Source organism: Vulpes vulpes, chromosome 15 (assembly GCF_048418805.1).
Source record: "Vulpes vulpes isolate BD-2025 chromosome 15, VulVul3, whole genome shotgun sequence".
In the NCBI taxonomy this organism is placed as follows: domain Eukaryota; kingdom Metazoa; phylum Chordata; class Mammalia; order Carnivora; family Canidae; genus Vulpes; species Vulpes vulpes.
The window spans coordinates 86842527-86864759 of NC_132794.1; the positions used below are offsets into that span (position 1 = coordinate 86842527).

At 38.2% G+C, this 22233-nt stretch overlaps 1 protein-coding gene across 1 annotated transcript in view; it reads left to right on the forward strand.

The window, feature by feature from the left end:
- Positions 1 to 22233, forward strand: part of CC2D2B (coiled-coil and C2 domain containing 2B) — a 109848-nt gene that overhangs the window by 57502 nt on the left and 30113 nt on the right. Inside the window, exons 21-24 of the mRNA XM_025991204.2 lie at positions 2218 to 2388; positions 7668 to 7764; positions 8559 to 8668; positions 15565 to 15661. Of these exons, the coding sequence (XP_025846989.2) occupies positions 2218 to 2388; positions 7668 to 7764; positions 8559 to 8668; positions 15565 to 15661 (475 nt within the window). The remainder of the gene's footprint in view (positions 1 to 2217; positions 2389 to 7667; positions 7765 to 8558; positions 8669 to 15564; positions 15662 to 22233) is intronic.

The window sequence follows — 22233 nt, forward strand, 5'->3', positions numbered from 1 at the left end:
ATATTGAAAAAGAAAACCATAGCTGGGGGCATCACAATGCCAGATTTCAGGTTGTACTACAAAGCTGTGGTCATCAAGACAGTGTGGACTGGCACGAAAACAGACACATAGATCAATGGAACAGAATAGAGAATCCAGAAGTGGACCTTCAACTTTATGGTCAACTAAAATTCAACAAAGCAGGAAAGACTATCCACTGGAAAAAAGACAGTCTCTTCAATAAATGGTGCCGGGAATATTGGACATCCACATGCAGAAGAATGAAACTAGACCATTCTCTTACACCATACACAAAGATAATCTCAAAATGGATGAAAGATCTAAATGTGAGACAAGAATCCATCAAAATCCTAGAGGCGAACACAGGCAACACCCTTTTTGAACTTGGCCACAGTAACTTCTTGCAAGATACATCCATGAAGGCAAGAGAAACTAAAGCAAAAATGAATTATTGGGATTTCATCAAGATAAAAAGCTTCTGCACAGCAAGAGAAACAGTCAACAAAACTAAAGGACAACCTATAGAATGGGAGAAGATATTTGCAAATGACTCATCAGATAAAGGGCTAGTATCCAAGATCTATCAGGAACTTATTAAACTCAACAGCAAAGAAACAAACAATCCAGTCATGAAATGGGCAAAAGACATAAACAGAAATGTCACAGAGGAAGACATAGACATGGCCAACAAGCACATGAGAAAATGCTCTGCATCACTGGCCACCAGGGAGATACAAATCAAAACCAAAATCAGATACCACCTCGCACCAGTGAGAATGGGGAAAATTAACAAGGCAGGAAACAACAAATGTTGGAGAGGATGTGGAGATAGGGGAAGCCTCTTGCACTGTTGGTGGGAATGTGAACTGGTGCAGCCACTCTGGAAAACTGTGTGGAGGTTCCTCAAAGAGTTAAAGATAGACCTGCCCTATGACCCAGCAATTAATTGCTCTGCTGGGGGTTTACCCCAAAGATACAGATGCAGTGAAACACCGGGACACCTCACCCCAAGGTTTATAGCAGCATGTCTAGAATAGCCAAAGTGTGGAAGGAGCCTCAGTGTCCATCGAAAGATGTATGGATAAAGAAGATGTGGTCTATGTATACAATGGACTATGACTCAGCCATTAGAAACGACAAATACCCACCATTTGCTTCGACGTGGAGGGACCTGGAGGGTATTATGCTGAGTGAAATAAGTAAATTGGAGAAGGACAAACATTATATGGTCTCATTCGTTTGGGGAACATAAAAATTAGTGAAAGGGAATAATAGGAAAGGAGAGAAAATGAGTGGAAATATCAGTGAAGGTGACAAAACATGAGAGACACCTAACTCTGGGAAATGAACAAGGGGTAGTGGAAGGGGAGGTGGGCGGGGTTGGGGTGTTTGGTGATGGGCAGCAAGGGGGGGCACTTGGCGGGATGAGCACTTGGTATGTATGTTGGCAAATTGAACTCCAATAAAAAAATTTTTTTAAGAAAAATTGCTGGCAGCACCACATACTAAGCCTATATATAATCTCCCCCTTTCAAAACTGACTCCTCAGCCAAATGTGAGTATGATCCACAGACAGCAGTTGGGGGATCTCTTGGCTCAACTCAATTCTCATATTGTCCTACCTCTGAATCTTAGGGGTAAGACCAGGAGTAGGGATGCCTTGTTTCCGGAAATCCTCCCTGGGGCCACTTGCAGATTCCTAGTGTTACCAAAAAACAGTTTTAATTGGTTAAGATGCTGAAACCTATTGTACTTTATTTTCAGTTTTTGAGGGGAAAATGAATGTGACCATAAAAACTATAATTCCATGGATTTTTGTTGGCAGCTGGTATAACTAATTCTTGTTTCAGAGTCATGTAGAAAAGTTGAGTATCTAATCACTTTCAAGAGAATGATTCCTGAAAAAATGAATAACATTCTGAAAGAACATCAGGTTTTGTGGAATTACCTCTCTATGTGGCTATCTCTTCTTGGACCATGTACCCAATTGCATGGAGCAATCACATTTTCTCATAACATGGGAGTGAGCCAAGCATCTCTTCTGTTCTCAGAAAGAGGTTTTTTCCCTTGGGTTTAAGACAACTCTGTCTCCCCTCTACAATGGAGAGAATATGGTTCAGAATAATGGCCTAATTTAAATAATTAACTTTACAAATTGATGTCTTTTAAAACAAAGCTATCTTGTGTATATGCAGATGATCCCTTTTTTATCTTTAGCCAGTTGACACATGCAGTTTGTAAGCTAGTTGAACGACGCAGAAAGTTAAAGCCTCAGAGGAAAGAAAGGAAAAAGGTAGCAGCACAAACTATCTGTGATGGAGATATTAAGATTCTTGTCAGAATACTGCGGGCTTATAATATTCCTACCAGGAACATAGCAGTAAATAGGTAAGACACTGTGCACCAATTTTTACAGTTGTAAAAGCTCTATTAATTTTAATTTTTTTGCAAAAAAACTCTGTCTTAAATTTAAAATAAATAAATAGGAAATTCTATCCTATGTGTGAAATTTTGCACTTGGTTAATGCTCCATATTACAGAAACGGAATGAAAGTTGAAATCTTCATTTGGATAGTCATACTGTCGTTGCTATGTATGAAGAGTTTTCAGAAGTTTGAGATGAGCACAGTAACTTAATCATGTGTATTTTGGGGTGCCAAATATCAAATAAATGCCTTTTGCCCTTGTTCCCTATCGTGAGAATTTGTGACCTTACTGTTGCCACCTGCACTGTTCTCTGCCACTGGCCCCTCTCAGTACTGCAAAAGGAACACAGGAGAGAGTAGGCTCTGTTTTGGATTTGTTATTTTAGTTGACCTCTGCAAAAATCATATCTTATCCAACGCTTATGCAGGCACTCCATGGGTTTTATTTTCATTTCTTGAGCAGAGGATCTATGGGGCCAGAATGGTATCACCATTTAGTGGCCAAATTAAGTCATTATGCATATTAAATGCTCGTGAATTTAGTGTGTCTTGAATATTGAGTGTCTTATGTATTTAGTCTCATGTATGAATCATATATTATTGATATTTAGAACCCAGGTGTCTCAGGAATATTAAGTATCTCTCTTTATGTGTAACATATATGTGCTTTACTTGTTTATCTTATGTTTACCACATCCCATGAGTTCTACATATGAAAAATATTTTTACTAGGTACTAAGAGTTAAAAACTCCTAAGAGTTTTTCCTGTGTTTCATAAGCTACAACCTTATTTATCTAATAGAATTGATGTTCTCAAAACAAATGCACATTCCAAAGGCTAACTTTTGTGAAATAAGAATATCATAAAATCATTACCAGTTTCTATAATCATCAATTTGTAAAAAGAAAGAATATTGTAACACCAAAAATAGGAAGGATATAATATCAAAGTATCACTTGCCTTATTTTTCTCCTTTGCTGAAGACCAGTGAAAACTTTATCACAGACTGAATCCAATCCATGGTTCAGCATTTAGGAGCCCCTCTTCCAGAGTGGTGATCATCAGATGTTTAGTTCTAACCACCAACAATAAGAAGATCCAAAGCAAACTCTGTAAGACCCATGGTAACCGAATTATTTATCACCATGAATCGAGGCAAAAAATCTTGCTTATTCCTACCAAAACTAATGTTAAAGTTATTTATTTATTTAAAAAATTTTAAGATTTAAATTCAATTTAGTTAACATATAGTGAGCGTATTATTAGCTTTAGGGGTAGAGTTTAGTGACTCATATATAATATATACCAGTTCTTCTTTATCCATTTATCTGTTGATGAACATCTGGGCTTTCCAAATTTTGGCTATTGTGGATATTGCTAATATAAACGGGTGCCTGTACCCCTTCAAATCACTATATTTTTATCCTTTGGATAAATACCTGTAGTGCAATTGCTGGATTATAGGGTAGTTCTATTTTTAACTTTTTGAGGAACTCCATACTGTTTTCCAGAATGGCTGCACCAGTTTGTATTCTGGTCAACAGTCTAAGAAGGTTCCCCTTTCTCTGCATCCTTGCTTTACTGATTCAATTTCTTTGCTGGCTATGGGTCTGTTCAAGTTTTCTATCTCTTTGTATTTCAGTTTTGGTAGTTTATATGCTTCTAGGTATTTGTGCATTTCTTCCAGATTACCTAATTTCTTGCTCATCATATTCTCTTATAATTATTTGCATTTCTTTGTGTTGGCTGTGATCTCTCCTCTTGCATTCATGATTTTATTTATTTGGGTCTTTTTCTTTTTAATAAGTCTGGCTAAGGGTTTGTTAATCTTGTTAATTCTTTCAAAGAACAAATTCCTAGTTTTGTTGATTTGTTCTACTGTTTATTTTTTAATTTTTATGTCATTGATTTCTGCTCTAATCTTTATTATTTCTCTTATCCTGCCGGATTTAGGCTTTATTTGCTGTTCTTTTTCCAGATCCTTTAGGTGTAAAGTTAGGCTGTATATTTGAGATGTTTCTTGCTTCTTGAGGAAGGCTTGTATTGCTGTATACTTTTCTCTTAGGCCCATCTTTGCTACATCCAAAAGGTTTTGAACTGTTGTGTTTTCATTTTCCTATGTTTCCATGTATTTTTTAAATTCTTCTTTAATTTCCTGGTTGACCCATTCATTCTTTGGTAGGATAGTTCTTTAACCTCCATGTACTGTGGTTCTTCCAAATTTTTTCTTGTGTTTGACTTTGTTTCATATCATTTGGTCTGAAAATATGCATGGTATGATCTCAATCTTTTTGTACCAGTTGAGTCCTTATTTGTGACCCAGTATGTGATCTATTCTGGAAAATGTTCTATGTCCACTTGAAAAGAATATGTATTCTGCTGCTTTAGAATGGAATACTCTGAATATATGTGGTAGGTCCATCTGGTCCAGTGTGTCATTCAAAGCCCTTGTTTCCTTGTTTATTTTCTGCTTAGATGATCTGTTCATTGCTGTGAATGCGATGTTAAAATCGCCTACGATTATTGTATTATTATCAGTGAGTTTCTTTAAGTTTGTTATTGATTTAGATATTTAGCTGCTCCAGTGTTAGAGACATAAGTATTTACATGTGTTGGATCTTCTTGCTGTATAGATCCCTTTATTATGATACAGTGTCCTTCCTCATCCCTTATTACAGTCTTGGGTTTAAAATCTAGTTTGTCTGATACAAGGATGGCTACTCTAACTTTCTTTTGATTTCTATTAGCATGATAAATGGTCCTCCATACCCTCACTTTGAATTTTGGGGGTTTTGGGGTCTAAAATGAGTCTCCTGAAAGAAGCATATTGATGGGTCTTGTTTTTTTTTTTTTTTTTATCCATTCTGATACCATATGTCTTTTGATTAGGGCATATAGTCCATTGACATTCAGAGTAATTATTGGAAGATATGAATTTAGTACCATTGTACTACCTGTAAAGTCATTGTTCCTGTAGATTGTCTCTGTTCCTTTTTGGTCTTTGTTGCTTTTGGTCTCTCTTTCCTACTCAAAGGGTCCCCTTTAATGTTTCTTGCAGGGCTGATTTGGTGTTCATGAATTCCTTTAGTTTTGTTTGTCTTGGAAATTATCTCTCCTTCCCTTCTGAATGAGACAGTCTTGATGGATATTCTTGGCTGCATATTTTCCCATTTATCACATTGAATATATCATGCCAGTCCTTTCTGGCCTTCCAGGTCTCTGTGGACAGGTCTGCTGCCAGTCTTATGTGTCTACCCTTATAGGTTAAGGACTTCTTGTTCTAAACTGTTTTCAGAATTTTCTCTTCATCTTTGCAATTTGCAAGTTTCACTATAATATGTTATGGTGTTGACCTGTTTTTGTTGATTTTGAGAGGAGTTCTTTGTGCCTCTTGGACTTGAATGCCTGTTGTCTTCCCCAGAGTAGGGAAGTTTTCAGCTATAATTTGTTCAAATAAACCTTCAGTCTATAATATGGATATTATTTCACTTTACAGAATTGCTGAGTTCCCTAAATCTATCTTCATGATCTAATAGCTTTCTTTCCCTCTTCATTTTAGCTTCATTATTTTCCATAATTTTATCTTCTATATCACTGATTTTCTCTTCTGTTTCATTCATCCTCATTTTTATGGCCTCCACTTGGGCCTGCATCTCAGTTACAGCATTTTAAATTTCAGCCTGGCTAGATTTTAGTTCCTTTATCTCTACAGTGAGGGATTATCTAGTGTCTTCTATGCTTTTTTCAAGCTCAGCTAGTATCTTTATAAATGTTTTAAATTCTATTTTAGACATCTTAGTTATATCTATATTGATTAAATCCCTGGCTGGGAGTACTACTTTCTATTCTTTCTTTTGGGGTGAATCTGTCCATCTCATCATTTTGTCCAGAAAAGAAAAGAAGAAAAAGAAAAAAGAAAAATCAACAACAATAGCAGCAGCAACAACAACAACAAAACAACAATTAAAAACTAGATCTTGAATTTGTTTTGGTCTGCTTATGAAAAGAAACTAGATCCCAAGATAAAGAAAGAAAGAAAGAATGAAAGAGAAATGAAACAAAAAATAAAAAATATTAAGTGTATGTAAAAATTTTAAAATAATTGAAAAAATAAGAAGCTACCTGAAAAAAAAACCTAAAAAACTGAAGAATAAAAGTACAAAGGATGCTAGATACTGTTTTGCCCTAGAGCTGAAGCTTTGCAGCTCTCTATGATCAGTAAATTTGGTGAGAGTGAGTTGTTTGTGCTGGTTTTCTGCAAGAGGGACCTGCAGCCCTGATTCTCAGGTTGACCTGACCCAGTGAAAATACGCTTTGAGGGTACAGAGAGGCAAGACTTGATGTAAGCGGCTCTGGACTCCACTATCTGGCACTGTTTTTGCTCCCTGAGCGCTCTCAGCATTGAGATGGGTGGGATGAATATGGCAGTGCTTTCCTCACTAGCCTGGAGCTGAAAATATGTGCCCCCTACTCTTCAGTGAGTCCTCACATAAGAGCAGACAATCACACTTGTCTCCCCAGTTTCCATCAGAACTCTGCCCTGCCTGGCTGGTTTCAAAATTCCAAATTTTAGGGACTCCCATGGCATGGTCCCATGCTGTTACTCCCAAGGAGTGTCTCACCTCACTTCTGCCTTTTGCTGGACCCATTCCAGGAAAGTGGTTGCATGACCATGCAGTGGTTCTCAGTTTATGGCAACACAAAGCAGAAAGATGGCACCTAGACTCGCTGTTCTCAGCCAGGTTCCATGCTCCCATGCCTGGGAACAGTGCATCGCCTAGGTGCCACCTGTTCTTGCATCCCAGGGGTTCCTCAGAACACAATGCCACATCTGAGATCCTGCCCCACTTTGCCAACTGAGCACCTTTAAACCAGGCAGGGCCCCTGCTGTAGCAGACTTCTAAAACTTTGATTTTGCCTCTGCTGCTTATGATACTTTGCAGTACCCTCCTTAAGCAGGCTCCCTTCCCACCACCATACCCTCAGCTATATCACACCAGAATCAAGCCTCCGTACCTCCTACCTTCCAAAAGGTGATAGCTTTTTTACTTGTAGACTTGCAGTACTTGTTTTCTCAGAACTCTGATTGATTTCTTCAGTGTTCAGAATGATTTGATAACTATCTAGTTGTATTTGAGGGATGAGAAAAACTTAGGGTCCCCCCATTACTCCGCCATCTTAATTCCTACTGTCTGTTAAAGTTATTTAACATGTATGTCTCTATATTGTTTTTCGTGAAGAGTCTTGGATCTGCCTACTTATTTGAAATCATCAATATCTTGCCTCAGACATAAAGAAACAATCAAATCTGTAGAATCAGATGAGATCTTAAATGAGGTAAGTTTTAAACACTTCTGTAAAATGTAATTTTGATTATGTTTGCTCTGGATAGCAACTGGCTCATAATTGGTCTCTCCATCTCTAGAGTCTTAAGCTTCCAGTTGATTTTCTATAACACAATGAAGGTACTCTGTATAAGATGTAATCCTAACTGATTCATTCCCTGACCCCTGCTCTCAAGGCTTAAAAAATAAAGTACAAACTCCTTTAGAATGCCTATAAAAATCTATCATCTGACCCTTACCTACCAGTCAACCACGTCTCTCTCCTCCCCAAGACAGTATCATCATACCACTACTTCTAGAAGGCCTCTTTACCTTTCCTTTGCCTGGAATGGCCTCCATATAGCTCCATATTATTGGCCTCATAAAACTTACTATTTAGTGTTTCAAAGCTCAAGGTCCAGCAATGTTTTCTCTATGAAGTTCTCCTTGTCTTTACCTTAGAAAATTAATCATTGGTTCTCCTGAGTAACTATTATACCTTAAATATATTTCTTTTATTTTTCACATTTGATTGCAATTATTTGTTTACCTGTTTATTTTTCTGATAGACTATAAAGTCCTTAAGGGTAAGTTCCATTTATCTTTCAATCCTGGAAAAGTACCTGATATTGAATAGGACCAATAAATGTTTATTAAATGAATGAATGAAAAATGGCCGTTTGACAATCTAGAAAAAGTAAGCCATCCAGTGGTCAGCCAGTATTCAAGTAATTTCCTAGCCTTCTACCTTTAATTAACTATATAAAATAGTGCAACAAGCTAGTCAATGTTTATTATTTGTTTCAGGATACTGTACAACCTTTTGTGGAAGTTTCCTTTCAACACACTGTATACCAAACCAGTACTGCAAGTGGATCTCATCCATGCTGGAATGAAGAAATTAAAGTAGATTTTATGTAGGTTGGAATCTATTTTTACCTCAGCTTCTAAAAAAAGAGCAGTAACAAAATTGCTTTCTTTAGCCATTTGTTGAAAATAATCATTGATATAGGCTTTATTGTTTAATCTTACAAATTATGAAATATCTCTTACATAGGTATTGATATATATCGATGTGCATATTGATATATATATAATGTATATGCAAATGTAAGTTCTGAGGAAAAATAATAATATGAATACTTGGGTGTATCTACCACCCAGCTTAAAAAATTGAATATTGCCATTACCTTTCAAGGCTAGTACCTAGTTGTTACTAAGCCAGTTCCTAATTGTATCCCCTTCTTTCTCCCCAGAGGTAACAAATAATTTGTGTTTAACATTCCCTGTCTTTATGATTTTATATTATAAATATTTGTCCCTAACTATGTGTTATTCATTTATGGATGTTTCAACTTTATATAAATTGAATCATCTTTTGCAATCTTGTTTATTTACTCTTATTTTGAGAGATTCATCTATATTCATACTCATAACTTTCTCCTGTCCTTCCTCTCTTCTTTTTTCTTTCCTACTTTCATACCTTTTCTCCCCTCTTCCTCTTTTCTTTCCTTCTTTTATTTTCACTTATTAGTATTCTACTGGACTAAAATGCCATAATTTTTATACATTTCCCTGTTGATGTACATTTGGCTTGTTTTAATCTTTTGCTATTGCAAATAATGTTGCTTGGAACATTCTTGTCTTCTGGAGCACACATGCAAGAGTTTCTTTTTAAGACAGTAGCTCTCAGGTGGCTCAGCGGTTTAGCGCCGCCTTCAGCCCAGGGTGTGATCCTGGAGACCTGGGATCGAGTCCCATGTCAGGTTCCCTGCATGGAGCCTGCTTCTCCCTCTGCCTGTGTCTCTGCCTCTTTCTTTCTGTGTGTCTCTCATGAATAAATAAATAAAATCTTAAAAAAAAAAGACAGTAGCTCTCAAACTTTTCTGTGCATTAGAATCACCTGTATGGCTTCTTAAAACATTGCTGGGCCCACCTTCATAATTTCTAATTCAGTAGGTCTGGGGTAGGTCTTGATGATTCCACTTCTCACAAGTTCCCCGGTGTTACTGATGCTACTTAGTCATGGGGATACTTTGAGAACCTCTGCTCTAGGATATATGTCCAGGAGTAAAATTGCTAAGTTGTAATTGAATTCAGCTTTAACTTTATTAGATAATACCAAACTGTTCTAGTGACAGTATCAATATACAATCCCAACCTAACATATATTGTGCTGTATCTTCAATAATATTTTGTATTTTTAAAATTATTCTTTCTAATATAACAGATCTAAAATGATATTCTCATTGTGGTTTAATTTGCTTTCCCTCATTTCTAACGAGAGTGTTTGTTTTTTCCCATTTAAAAAAATTGATAGACTACTTTTTTGAGCAGTTTTAGTAAAATTGAGGTAAAATGAGTATAAAGTACAGAGAGTTCTCATGTACACATTTACCACAATACACAAACATAAAACCTCATGCAGCCTTAGTGTGGTACGTTTGTTACAATCTGTGAACCAGTGTTGATGCATCATTATCAACCATTACTTTGGAGTTCACTCTCATGTTGTGCATTTTATGGGTTTTGACAAATGTATAATGACATGTACCCACTACTATAATATCATCCAGCATAGTTTTACTGACCTAAACATATTCTCCACTTCATCTATTTATCCCTTTATCCTTACCCTGGGGCCTCTAGCAACCACTGATGTTTTTACTGAGTCCATAGTTTTCTCTTTCCAGAATGTCATTGCATTAATCATGGTTCTCCAGAGGAACAATCAATAGCATGTGTGTGTCTACATGTATCTTTGTGTCTTTGTCTTTCTTCCTCTCTCACCCTTTATAATATGGATGGACCTTACCTAATCAATTGAAAGTTTAGTGGAAAAAAGACTTACCTCTCCCTGGGAAGACATGAACAGCAAGTCTTCTCTGGGCCTCCAGCCTGCTGGTGTACCCTGCAGATTTTGGACTCAGCTACCTCACACTCATGTGAGCCAGTACTACAGAGGGTCATTTGCTTTACTCAGGCTTACTCAATTTTTTTTAACTTGGAAAGAACACTTAACATGAGATCTTCCTTATTAACAAATTTTAAAATGTGCAGTATATTATTGTTGGCTATAGGTACAGTGTTGCACAGCAGACCTCTAGAGCTTATTTTTTTAAAGATTTTACTTATTTATTCATGAGAGACACAGAGAGAGAGAGAGAGGCAGAGACACAGGCAGAGGGAGAAGCAGGTTCCATGCAGTAAGCCCGATGTAGGACTTGAACCTGGGACTCTAGGATCACACCCTGGGCCGAAGGCAGGCACTAAACCACTGAGCCACCCAGGGATCCTCTCTCTAGAGCTTATTCATCTTGCTTAACTGAAACTTTATGCCTGTTGATGAGAAACTCCCCATTTCCCTTCTCCCAACCCCTGGCAACCAACATTCCACTTAGTAATTTTATGAATTTGACTATTTTATATATCTTATATAAGTAGAATTATGGGGCAGCCTGGGTGGCTCAGTGGTTTAGCATGCCTTCAGCCCAGGGCCTGATCCTGGAGACCCGGGATCGAGTCCCACATCGGGCTCCCTGCATGGAGCCTGCTTCTCCCTCTGCCTGTGTCTCTGCCTCTCTCTCTCTCTCTCTCTCTCTCTCTCTGTGTGTGTGTGTGTCTCTCATGAATAAATAAATAAAATCTTTTTAAAAAATCAGTGGAATTATGCAGTATTTGTCTTTCTGTGGCTGGTTTATTGAGTTTTTTCACTTAGCATAATATCCCCAAGGCTCATCTGTGTTGTCACATATTGCCAAATTTTCTTATTTCTTAAGAGTAAATAGTATTTATTTCATTGTATATGTATACCACATTATCCTCATCTGTCAACATTTAGGATGTTTCCATCTTGACTATTGTGAATAGTGTTACAATGAACATTAGAATGCTAACATCTCTTTGAGATCCTCATTCAATTCTTTTGGATAGATTCTGAGAAATGAGATTGCCAGATCAGATGGCAAATCTATTTTTAATTTTTTGAGAAACCTCCATACTGTTTTCCATTAACAGCTTCACTACTTTGCATCCCTACCAACACAGTGCAAGGATTCCAGTTTTCTACATCTTTACTAATACTTTTCATCTTTTGTTTTTTTGGTAATAGTCATTCTGAGAGGTGTGAGGTGGTACCTCACTGTTGTTTTGATTTGCCTTTCCCTGATTATTAGTGAGCATTTTATTATTAGTTAGCAATTACTGATAATTTTTTTAAAAAATTTTATTAAATAATCTCTACACCCAATGTGAGGCTCGAACTTACAACCCCAAGATCAAAAGTCATGTGCTTTAGTCACTGAGCCAGCCAGGTGCTCTAAGCATTTTTTCATATATGTGTCAGTCATTGTAGATCTTCTTTGGAAAATGTCTATTCAAGTTTCAACATAGTTTAAAAATTGGATTATTAACTTCTTTTACTATTGAATTGTATGAGTTCCTCATATGTTTTAGTCATCAATCCTTTATGATATATATGGTTTAAAAGTATTTTCTCCCATTCCCTAGGTTGCCTTTTCACACTGTTGATTGTTTGCTGTGCAAAAGATTTATATTTTAATATAATTTCACTTTACTTTTGCTTTTGTTGCCCATGCTTTGGTGTCATATCTGTGTAATGAGATCTTTGCCACAACCTGTGCCATGAAGCTTGTTCCTTGTGTTTTCTTCTAGAAGCTTTACAGTTTCAGGTCTTCACTTACATTTTAAATCTTAAATCCATTTTGTTTTTTTAAATTTTATTTATTTTATTTTTTTAAAAATTTATCTACCCATTTGAGAGAGAGAATGAGAGAGAGCACAAGCAGGGGAACAGCAGAGGGAAAGGGAGAAGCAAACTTCCTGCTCAGCAGGAAGCCTGATGGGGGGTCTTTATCCCAGGACCCCAGGACCATGACAGGAGCCGAAGGCAGATGTTTAACTGACTGAGCCACCCAAGTGCCCAGTCTTTAATTCATTTTGAATTGATTTTTGTCTATAGTGTAAAATAAGAATTGATTTGATTATTTTTGCATGTTGATAGTTTTACCAACATCATTTGTTGAAGAGACTATTCCTTCCACATTGTATACTTTAAAAATTTTTTTAAAAATATTTTATTTATTTATTTGAAAGAGAGAAGAGAGTGAGCATGGTGGGGGGAGGGGCAGAAGGAGAGGGAGAAGTAGACTCCTCACTGAACAGGGAGCCTGACCTGGGGCTTGTCCCAGGGATCATGACCTGAACCCAAGGCAGACACTCAACCAACTGAGCCACCCAGGCACCTCTACATTGTATGTATATATTTTTAAAGATTTTATTTATTTATTCATGAGAGACACAGAGAGAGAGAGAAGTAGAGACACGGGCAGAGGGAAAAGCAGGCTCCATGCCCAGAGCCTGATGTGGGACTCAGTCCCAGGACTCCAGGATCATGCCCTGGGCTGAAGGCAGGTGCTAAATCACTGAGCCACCCAGGGATCCCCATACACTGTATATTCTTGACATCCTTGTCAAAGACCAGTTGACCTGATGGAGATGCAGGGATTTATATCTGGGATCTGTATTCTGTACCATTGGTGTATATGTCGATTATGCCAGTAACATCCTATTTTGATTCCTGTAGCTTTGTAGTGTATTTTGAAATCAGTAAATTGGATGCCTCCAGGTTTGTTCTTTCTCAAGATTTATATGTGACATTAAAGTTGTATAAATAAAATTTGGTTATTGGAATTAAAGTACATTGATCAAGACAAATATGAAACGTAGAACTTAAAATTGTTCTCTAAACTCAATTAGCCTAAAGATACTTCCTAAGTATCTTTAGCTCTCACTGGGGTGAAGGAATATAAAGAACTGTCAACCACATCCATTATCAAAGTATTTTCTCTTGTCCTGGTGCCCTTTCCCCCTTCTACCTATCTTGTTCAGCCATCTCAAGTTCTGTAGATCATGTGGTTCCTATTTGCATTATTCTTTGATGGTGTCACTGTATTAAATAAATGGATTTAGGAGAACACAAAATAGTCAATAAGATAAATTTAGATTAAATAAGATTAAATTTTACTCTTTAGTGAACTAAAGAGAAGGAGGCTGTAGAGTATTTGAATTCTCGTAGTTATAGCAGCAAGATAAGCCAAAAACAGGTTTAGAGTATAACCAAGTTGATTAGAGGGTCAGCTAAGGCACAACCATTCAGTTAACACTTTTTGTTCCCTGAGATACAAGAGCTCTTTTCCCTTCTCCACACATTTTAGTGAATAAAATCCACATGCAAATGGGATAGAGAGTAATAATAAATAGTATATAGTAATTAGGCTTGTGATCTCTACTTTGGACAAGAAATTATGGTGAAATTTGAATAAGGCTTTCATAGAATACAAAATGCAAGACAATGCAGGACTTAAGAGATTTAAAGGACATACTAAGTTGACACACTCAAAAATGTCTGGAGGATGATAGTTCATTTCTCCTGCTCACATAGTGTAAGTATCCATTGCCTCCTCTCTCCTGTCAAGCTTTTGCAACATGAAAGGGATCTCTTGAAGAGCAGGACAGGGAAGTCAGCTTATCACTTAAAAATATAAGGAAACTTCAATATAAAATTGTTCTCTAATCTCAGCTAACATTTTTCAGTTGTCACTGGCTGTGTGTCTCAAAAGTTACAAACTGTTGGAGATCCTTTGAAATGGTGGTTGCTTCCTTAGCAACAATCTTCAATAAATAATATCAGTGGCAGTTGGTACACTGGAAAGAGCCTGGCCTTTAGAATCAGCCAGAATTGCGTTCACATACAAGCTCTGTCATTTGCTGATGGCTTTACTTTTTTTTTTTTTTTAAGATTTTATTTATTTATTCATGATAGACACACAGAGAGAGAGAGAGAGAGAGAGGCAGAGACACAGGCAGAGGGAGAAGCAGGCTCCATGCAGGAGCCTGATGTGGGACTTGATCCCAGGTCTCCAGCATCACGCCCTGGGCCAAAGGCAGGCACCAAACCACTGAGCCACTCAGGGATCCCCCCTGATGGCTTTACTTTTAAGCAAGTTATTTAACTTCTCTGACTTGTTAGAAGTTTGATCAAGGTTCAAGGTTCCACACACAAGCTGGAACTAAGAGTGGAGGAAAGTTCTAGGTTTGTGGTATATATTACACTATCCTTTGTCAAGGACGTCAAGTAAGCCATCAGCAGACAGCTTGCAAAATGCATTCTACTATCCCAATTTCTAGTTGGAGAAAATGGATGTGGGAAAAAGAATAAGTTCTGTGGTTAAACAGTCATATCTCTTAGCTGAGAACAAAAGAGCAATTTAAATATATATGGGAAATAGAAGAATGTAGTAGAATTTAAGGTATTTGGAATATCTTGATACACCATACTTTGGATAATTTGTTAGCAATGAATGTCTGTAGTGAAAGTCTTTCTGCTTGACATTTAAACATTTTTATTTTTCATGCAAAATACCTTAAGAGAGATATGTTACAAAGCACGATTTAAAGATTTTATTTACTTATTAATGAGACACACACACACACAGAGGCAGAGACATAGGCCGAGGGAGGACCAGGCTCCTCACAGGGAGCCCAATGTGGGACTTGATCCCAGGACCCCAGGATGATGCCCTGAGCCAAAGGCAGACGCTCAACCATTGAGCCACCCAGGCATCCTGCACATGCTGGTTTTAATGAAAGATAACAGTCATCTGCAAAACACATAGCTTTTTCTTAGTTTACACTTTATAAAAGAAAAGATCACAGGTAATTTTATGGTTCCTTATGAAAAATGCTCTTATAAAATAAGTTAAGCATTTACATATGTTTCTCTTATTTACAGCTCACCAGGACATGATTATAGCTTCTCAAGCTTATCTAAATTAAAAGATAATATATATATCAACATTTTTGATGAAATGATTATTGAAAAACATGAGGTAAATTAGAATAATTATAATAATCAATGTTGAACTGATTCTAAAGTCAAACTGAATGAAATCTAGTACCATATTTGTAAATTTGCTTTTAGATGCAATGTCTATTTCCAACATTTTATAAAAAGGATTTGGGGTAACTTGAAATAAAATCAGACATATGGCAAGTAAGTTAAAAAATAATAGAGATCATAAACCACATATAAGAGGAGGAGGAAAAAAAAAAAGAGGAGGAGGAGTAAATATACCAAGAATTTGGGAGAAGTAGGTTTCTGCAATTGAAACTAACACTTAAATGTGAGCTTCCTGGTACCAAAATAAATGAAATGAAACAAAAATTGGTTATATAGTTCTCATTTTCTGATCAAAGAAAATACACAACTTCCTTAGAAGATGCCAAATTATTCTTAGGACTAAAACCCAGTTCTACTCAATCAAATTTTAAAAATTACTGAATGTCTTCCTCGTAGATAAGCAAAAGCTCCTAACAACACTAAGTGCAAGCTCTCAAATAAATCTTAGCTTCCTTTCTACTAAAGTTGGCACCAGAAGTATAAAGACGCCTATCTATTATGTCTCCTCTTTTGGGACTCTGAATTTTTGTATTTGTTTGTTTTTTAAATTCAGGTTATATATATATGTATATTTTTTGTGTATTTTTTATTGGAGTTATATTTGCCAACATATAGCATAACACCCAGTGCTCATCCCGTCAAGTGCCCCCCTCAGTGCCCATCACCCAGTCACCCCAACCCCCTGCCCACCTCCCCTTCCACTACCTCTTGTTCATTTCCCAGAGTTAGGTATCTCATGTTTTGCCACCCTCACTGATATTTTCACTCCTTTCCCCTTTATTCCCTTTCACTATTTTTTATATTCCCTGTATGAGTGAAACCATATAATGTTTGTCCTTCTCCGATTGACTTATTTCACTCAGCATAATACCCTCCAGTTCCATCCACGTTGAAGCAAATGGTGGGTATTTGTCATTTCTAATGGCTGAGTAATATTCCATTGTATACATAAACCACATCTTCTTTATCCATTCATCTTTTGATGGACACCGAGGCTCCTTCCACAGTTTGGCTATTGTGGACATTGCTGCTATAACCTTGGGGTGCAGGTGTCCTGGTGTTTTACTGCATCTGTATCTTTGGGGTAAACCCCAGCAGGGCAATTCCTGGGTCGTAGGGCAGGTCTATTTTTAACTCTTTGAGGAACCTCCACACAGTTTTTCAGAGTGGCTGTACCAGTTCACATTCCCACCAACAGTGCAAGAGGCTTCCCCTATCTCCACATCCTCTCCAACATTTGTTGTTTCCTGCCTTGTTAATTTTCACCATTCTCATTGGTGTGAGGTGGTATCTCATTGTGGTTTTGATTTGTATTTCCCTGATGACCAGTGATGCGGAGCATTTTCTCATGTGCTTGTTGGCCATGTCTATGTCTTCCTCTGTGACATTTCTGTTCATGTCTTTTGCCCATTTCATGACTGGATTGTTTGTTTCTTTGCTGTTGAGTTTAATAAGTTCCTGATAGATCTTGGATACTAGCCCTTTATCTGATGAGTCATTTGCAAATATCTTCTCCCATTCTATAGGTTGTCCTTTAGTTTTGTTGACTGTTTCTCTTGCTGTGCAGAAGCTTTTTATCTTGATGAAATCCCAATAATTCATTTTTGCTTTAGTTTCTCTTGCCTTCATGGATGTATCTTGCAAGAAGTTACTGTGGCCAAGTTCAAAAAGGGTGTTGCCTGTGTTCGCCTCTAGGATTTTGATGGATTCTTGTCTCACATTTAGATCTTTCATCCATTTTGAGATTATCTTTGTGTATGGTGTAAGAGAATGGTCTAGTTTCATTCTTCTGCATGTGGATGTCCAATATTCCCGGCACCATTTATTGAAGAGACTGTCTTTTTTCCAGTGGATAGTCTTTCCTGCTTTGTCGAATTTTAGTTGACCATAAAGTTGAGGATCTACTTCTGGGTTCTCTATTCTGTTCCATTGATCTATGTGTCTGTTTTCGTGCCAGTCCACACCGCCTTGATGACCACAGCTTTGTAGTACAACCTGAAATCTGGCATTGTGATGCCCCCAGCTATGGTTTTCTTTTTCAATATTCCCCTGGCTATTCGGGGTCTTTGCTGATTCCACACAAATCTTAAGATGATTTGTTCAACTCTCTGAAGAAAGTTCATGGTATTTTGATAGAGATTGCATTAAATGTGTAAATTTCCCTGGGTAGCACTGACATTTTCACAGTATTGATTCTTCCAATCCATGAGCATGGAATATTTTTCCATCTCTTTGTGTCTTCCTCAATTTCTTTCAGAAGTGTTCTGTAGTTTTTAGGGTACAGATCCTTTACCTCTTTGGTTAGGTTTATTCCTAGGTATCTTATGCTTTTGGGTGCAATTGTAAATGGGATTGACTCCTTAATTTCTCTTTCTTCAGTCTCATTGTTAGCGTATAGAAATGCCACTGACGGGATCCCTGGGTGGCGCAGCGGTTTGGCGCCTGCCTTTGGCCCGGGGCGCGATCCTGGAGACCCGGGATCGAATCCCACGTCGGGCTCCCGGTGCATGGAGCCTGCTTCTCCCTCTGCCTGTGTCTCTGCCTCTCTCTCTCTCTCACTGTGTGACTATCATAAATAAATTTAAAAAAAAATTTATAAAAAAAAAAAAAAAAAAAGAAATGCCACTGACTTCCAGACATTGATTTTGTATCCTGCCATACTGCCAAATTGTTATATGAGTTTGGCAATCTTGGGGTGGAGTCTTTTGGGTTTTCTACGTACAGTACACATCATCTGCAAAGAGGGAGAGTTTGACTTCTTCTTTGTCAATTTGAATGCCTTTTATTTCTTTTTGTTGCCTGATTGCTGAGGCTAGGATTTCTAGTACTATGTTGAATAAAAGTGGTGAGAGTGGACATCCCTGTCGTGTTCCTGATCTTAGGGGAGCTCCCAGTGTTTCACTATTGAGAATGATATTTGCTGTGGGCTTTTCATAGACGGCTTTTAAGATGGTGAGGAATGTTCCCTCTATCCCTACACTCTGAAGAGTTTTGATCAGGAATGGATGCTGTATTTTGTCAAATGCTTTCTCTGCATCTACAGGGGGGATCATATGGTTCTTGTTTTTTTCTCTTGCTGATATGATCAATGACATTGATTGCTTTACGAGTGTTGAACCAGCCTTGCAACTTGGGGATAAATCCCACTTGGTCATAGTGAATAATCTTCTTAATGTATTGTTGGATTCTATTAGCTAGTATCTTGTTTAGAACTTTTGCATCTGTGTTCATCAGGGATATTGGTCTATAATTCTCCTTTTTGGTGGGATCTTTGTCTGGTTTTGGAATTAAGGTGATGCTGGCCTCATAGAATGAGTTTGGAAGTATCCCATCCCTTTATATCTTTTGGAACATCTTTAGTAGAATAGGTATGATTTCTTCTTTAAATGTTTGATATAATTCCCCTGGGAAGCCATCTGGCCCTGGACTTTTGTGTTATGGGAGGTTTTTGATGACTGCTTCAATTTCCGTCGTGGTTATTGGGTTGTTCGGGTTTTCTATTACTTCCTGTTCCAGTTTTGGAAGTTGTGGTTTTCCAGAGATGCGTCCATTTCTTCTAGATTGCCTAATTTTTTGCCTTTAGCTGCTCATAATATGTTTTTAAAATCGTTTGTATCTCCTTGGTATTGGTTGTGATCTCCTTTTTCATTTGTGATTTTGAGTCTTTTCTCTTTTGTTTTTAATAAGGCTGGCTAATGGTTTATCTATCTTATTAATTCTTTCAAAGAACCAGCTCCTGGTTTTGTTGATCTTTCTACAATTCTTCTGGTCTCTCTCTCATTGAGTTCTGCTCGAATCTTTATTAAGTCTTCTTCTGCTGGGTGTAGGATATTTTTGCTGTTCTTTCTCCAGTTTCTTTAGGTGCAAGGTTGGCTTGTGTATTTGAGTTTTTTTCAATTTTTTGAGGGATGCTTGTATTGCAATGTATTTCCCTTAGGACTGCTTTTGCTGTATTCCAAGGATTTTGAACGGTTGTATCTTCATTCTCATTAGTTTCCATGAACCTTTTAATTCTTCCTTAATTTCCTGGTTGACCCTTTCATCTTTTAGCAGGATGGTCCTTAACTTCCACGTGTTTGAATTTCTTCCAAATTTCTTCTTGTGATTGAGTTCAAGTTTCAAAGTATTATGGTATGAAAATATGCAGGGGACAATCCCAATCTTTTGGGATCAGTTAAGACCTGATTTTGACCCGTATGTGGTCTATTCTGGAGAAAGCTCCACATGCTCTTGAGAAGAATTGTATTCAGTTGCGTTTGGATGGAAAGTTCAGGAAATATCTGTGAAATCCATACACTGTGGTCCAGTGTATCATTTAAAGCTCTTGTTTCTTTGGAGATGTTGTGCTTAGAAAATCTGTCATTTGCAGAAGCGCCGTGTTGAAGTCTCCCAGTAGAAGTGTATTATTATCTAAGTATGTCTTTACTTTGGTTATTAATTGATTGATACACTTGTCAGCTCCCATATTTGGGGCATAAATATTCATGATTTTAGGTCCTCTTGTTGGATAGATCCCTTAAGTATGATATAGTATCCCTCTTCATCTCTTACTACAGTCTTTGGGATAAACTTTAATTTATGTGATATGAGGATTGCTACCCCTGCTTTCTTTTGAGAACCATTTGAATAGTAAATGGTTCTCCAACCTTTTATTTTCAGGCTGTAAGTGTCCTTACGTCTAAAATGAGCCTCTTGTAGACAGCAAATAGATGGGTCTTGTTTTTTTATCCAGTCTGAAACCCTGTGTCTTTTGATGGCATCATTAAGCCCATTCACGTTCACAGTTACTATTGAAAGATACGAATTTAGTGTCATCATAATACCTATTCAGTCACCGTTTTAGTGGCTTATTTCTTTGGGCTTCCTCTTTCTTTTACAGAGTGCCTCTTAATATTTCTTGCAGAGCTGTTTTGGTGGTCACATATGCTTTCAGTTTCTGCTTATCTTGGAAGCTCTTTATCTTTCCTTCTATTCTGAATGAGAGCCTTGCTGGATAGAGTATGTATTCTTGGCTGCATATTCTTCTCATGTAGGACCCTGAATATATCCTGGAGCCCTTTCTGGCCTGCCAGGTCTCTGTGGAGAGGTATGCTGTTAAACTAATATTTCTTCCCATGTAAGTTAGGGATCTCTCGTCTCTTGCTGCTTTAAGGATCTTCTCTTTATCTTTGGAATTTGAAAGTTTCACTATTAAATGTCGATGTGTTGAATGGTTTTAATTGATTTTAGGCAAGATCTCTCTCTCTCCTGTATCTGAATGCCTGTTTCCCTCTCCATGTTTGGAAGTTCTCAGCTATGGTTTGTTCAAATATGCTTTCTGGTCCTCTGTCCCTTTCGGCGCCCTCTGGAACCCCAATTAAACATAGATTTTTCCTTCTGAGGCTGTCATTTATTTCCTTTAACCTATCCTCATGGCCTTTTAATTGTTTTTCTCTTTTTTTCCTCAGCTTCCTTCCTTGCCATCAACTTGTCTTCTATGTCACTCACTGATTCTTCTGCCTCACTAACCCTCGTCGTTAGGACCTCCAGTTTCGATTGCATCTCATTTAATTGATTTTTAATTTTGGCCTGATTAGATCTAAATTCTGCAGTCATGAAGTCTCTTGAATCCTTTATGCTTTTTTCCAGAGCCACCAGTAGCTTTGTAATTGTGCTTATGAATTGGTTTTCTGACATCGAATTGTAATCCAAATTTTGTAACTCCTTGGAGAGAGTACTGTTTCTGATTCTTTTGTGGTGAGTTCTTCTTTCTAGTCATTTTGCTCAGTGCAGAGTGGTTAAAAATGAGTTGTACTGGAAAAAAGAAGAAAAAACAAACAAACAAAGAACAAGGAGGGGTATCCTCTGGTTCTATATACTGTAAATCCCTCGACTTCCCTTGGAGCTTTCCAGCGCTGCTGGGTCAAGAACTTGCTTTCTTCTGTCCTTCCAGCTGGTTTCTGGGGGCGGTGGGGGGAGGGGCCTGCTGTGCTGATTCTCAGGTATGTGCACGGCTCCGTGGGAGCTGTTTATCCTGTGAGGCCCCTGTTCCCTGGAGGCCCTGCTCCATCACAGGAACAGGGTGACACCAAGAGGCACAGCCACACTGGCAGCGGCCAGCTCTCCAGCCCTGGAGTCAGCTCCCGCAGTAACTACCGCAATCTCCCAGTCTGCACTGGCCTTGATCTCCGGGGTGGGGGGCGCTGACATGCACAGCTGGGGGCACCCAGCGGCAGTCGCATCCTCGCTGTCCTGTGCCCTCCCCGCCTCTGCCTCTCCCAGTGGGGGGGCACAGGATCTTGGGCTGTGTCCCCTGGCACCCTGGGATCCAGCGCCTGTGCTGCTGGAATCGCGCTCCCGGGGCACAGCCCCCTCCGCCCGGAGTCGCCGCCCGAGCTGCTCCCGAGGCCCCACCGGGTGCTCCAGGCCTTTACCGAGCTCGGCCTCTGCTGTGCGGCACGCTCTCCCCAGGGCGCCCCTCCTCTGTTAATGCCCCCGGAACCTGGAGGCCCCCCTGACCCC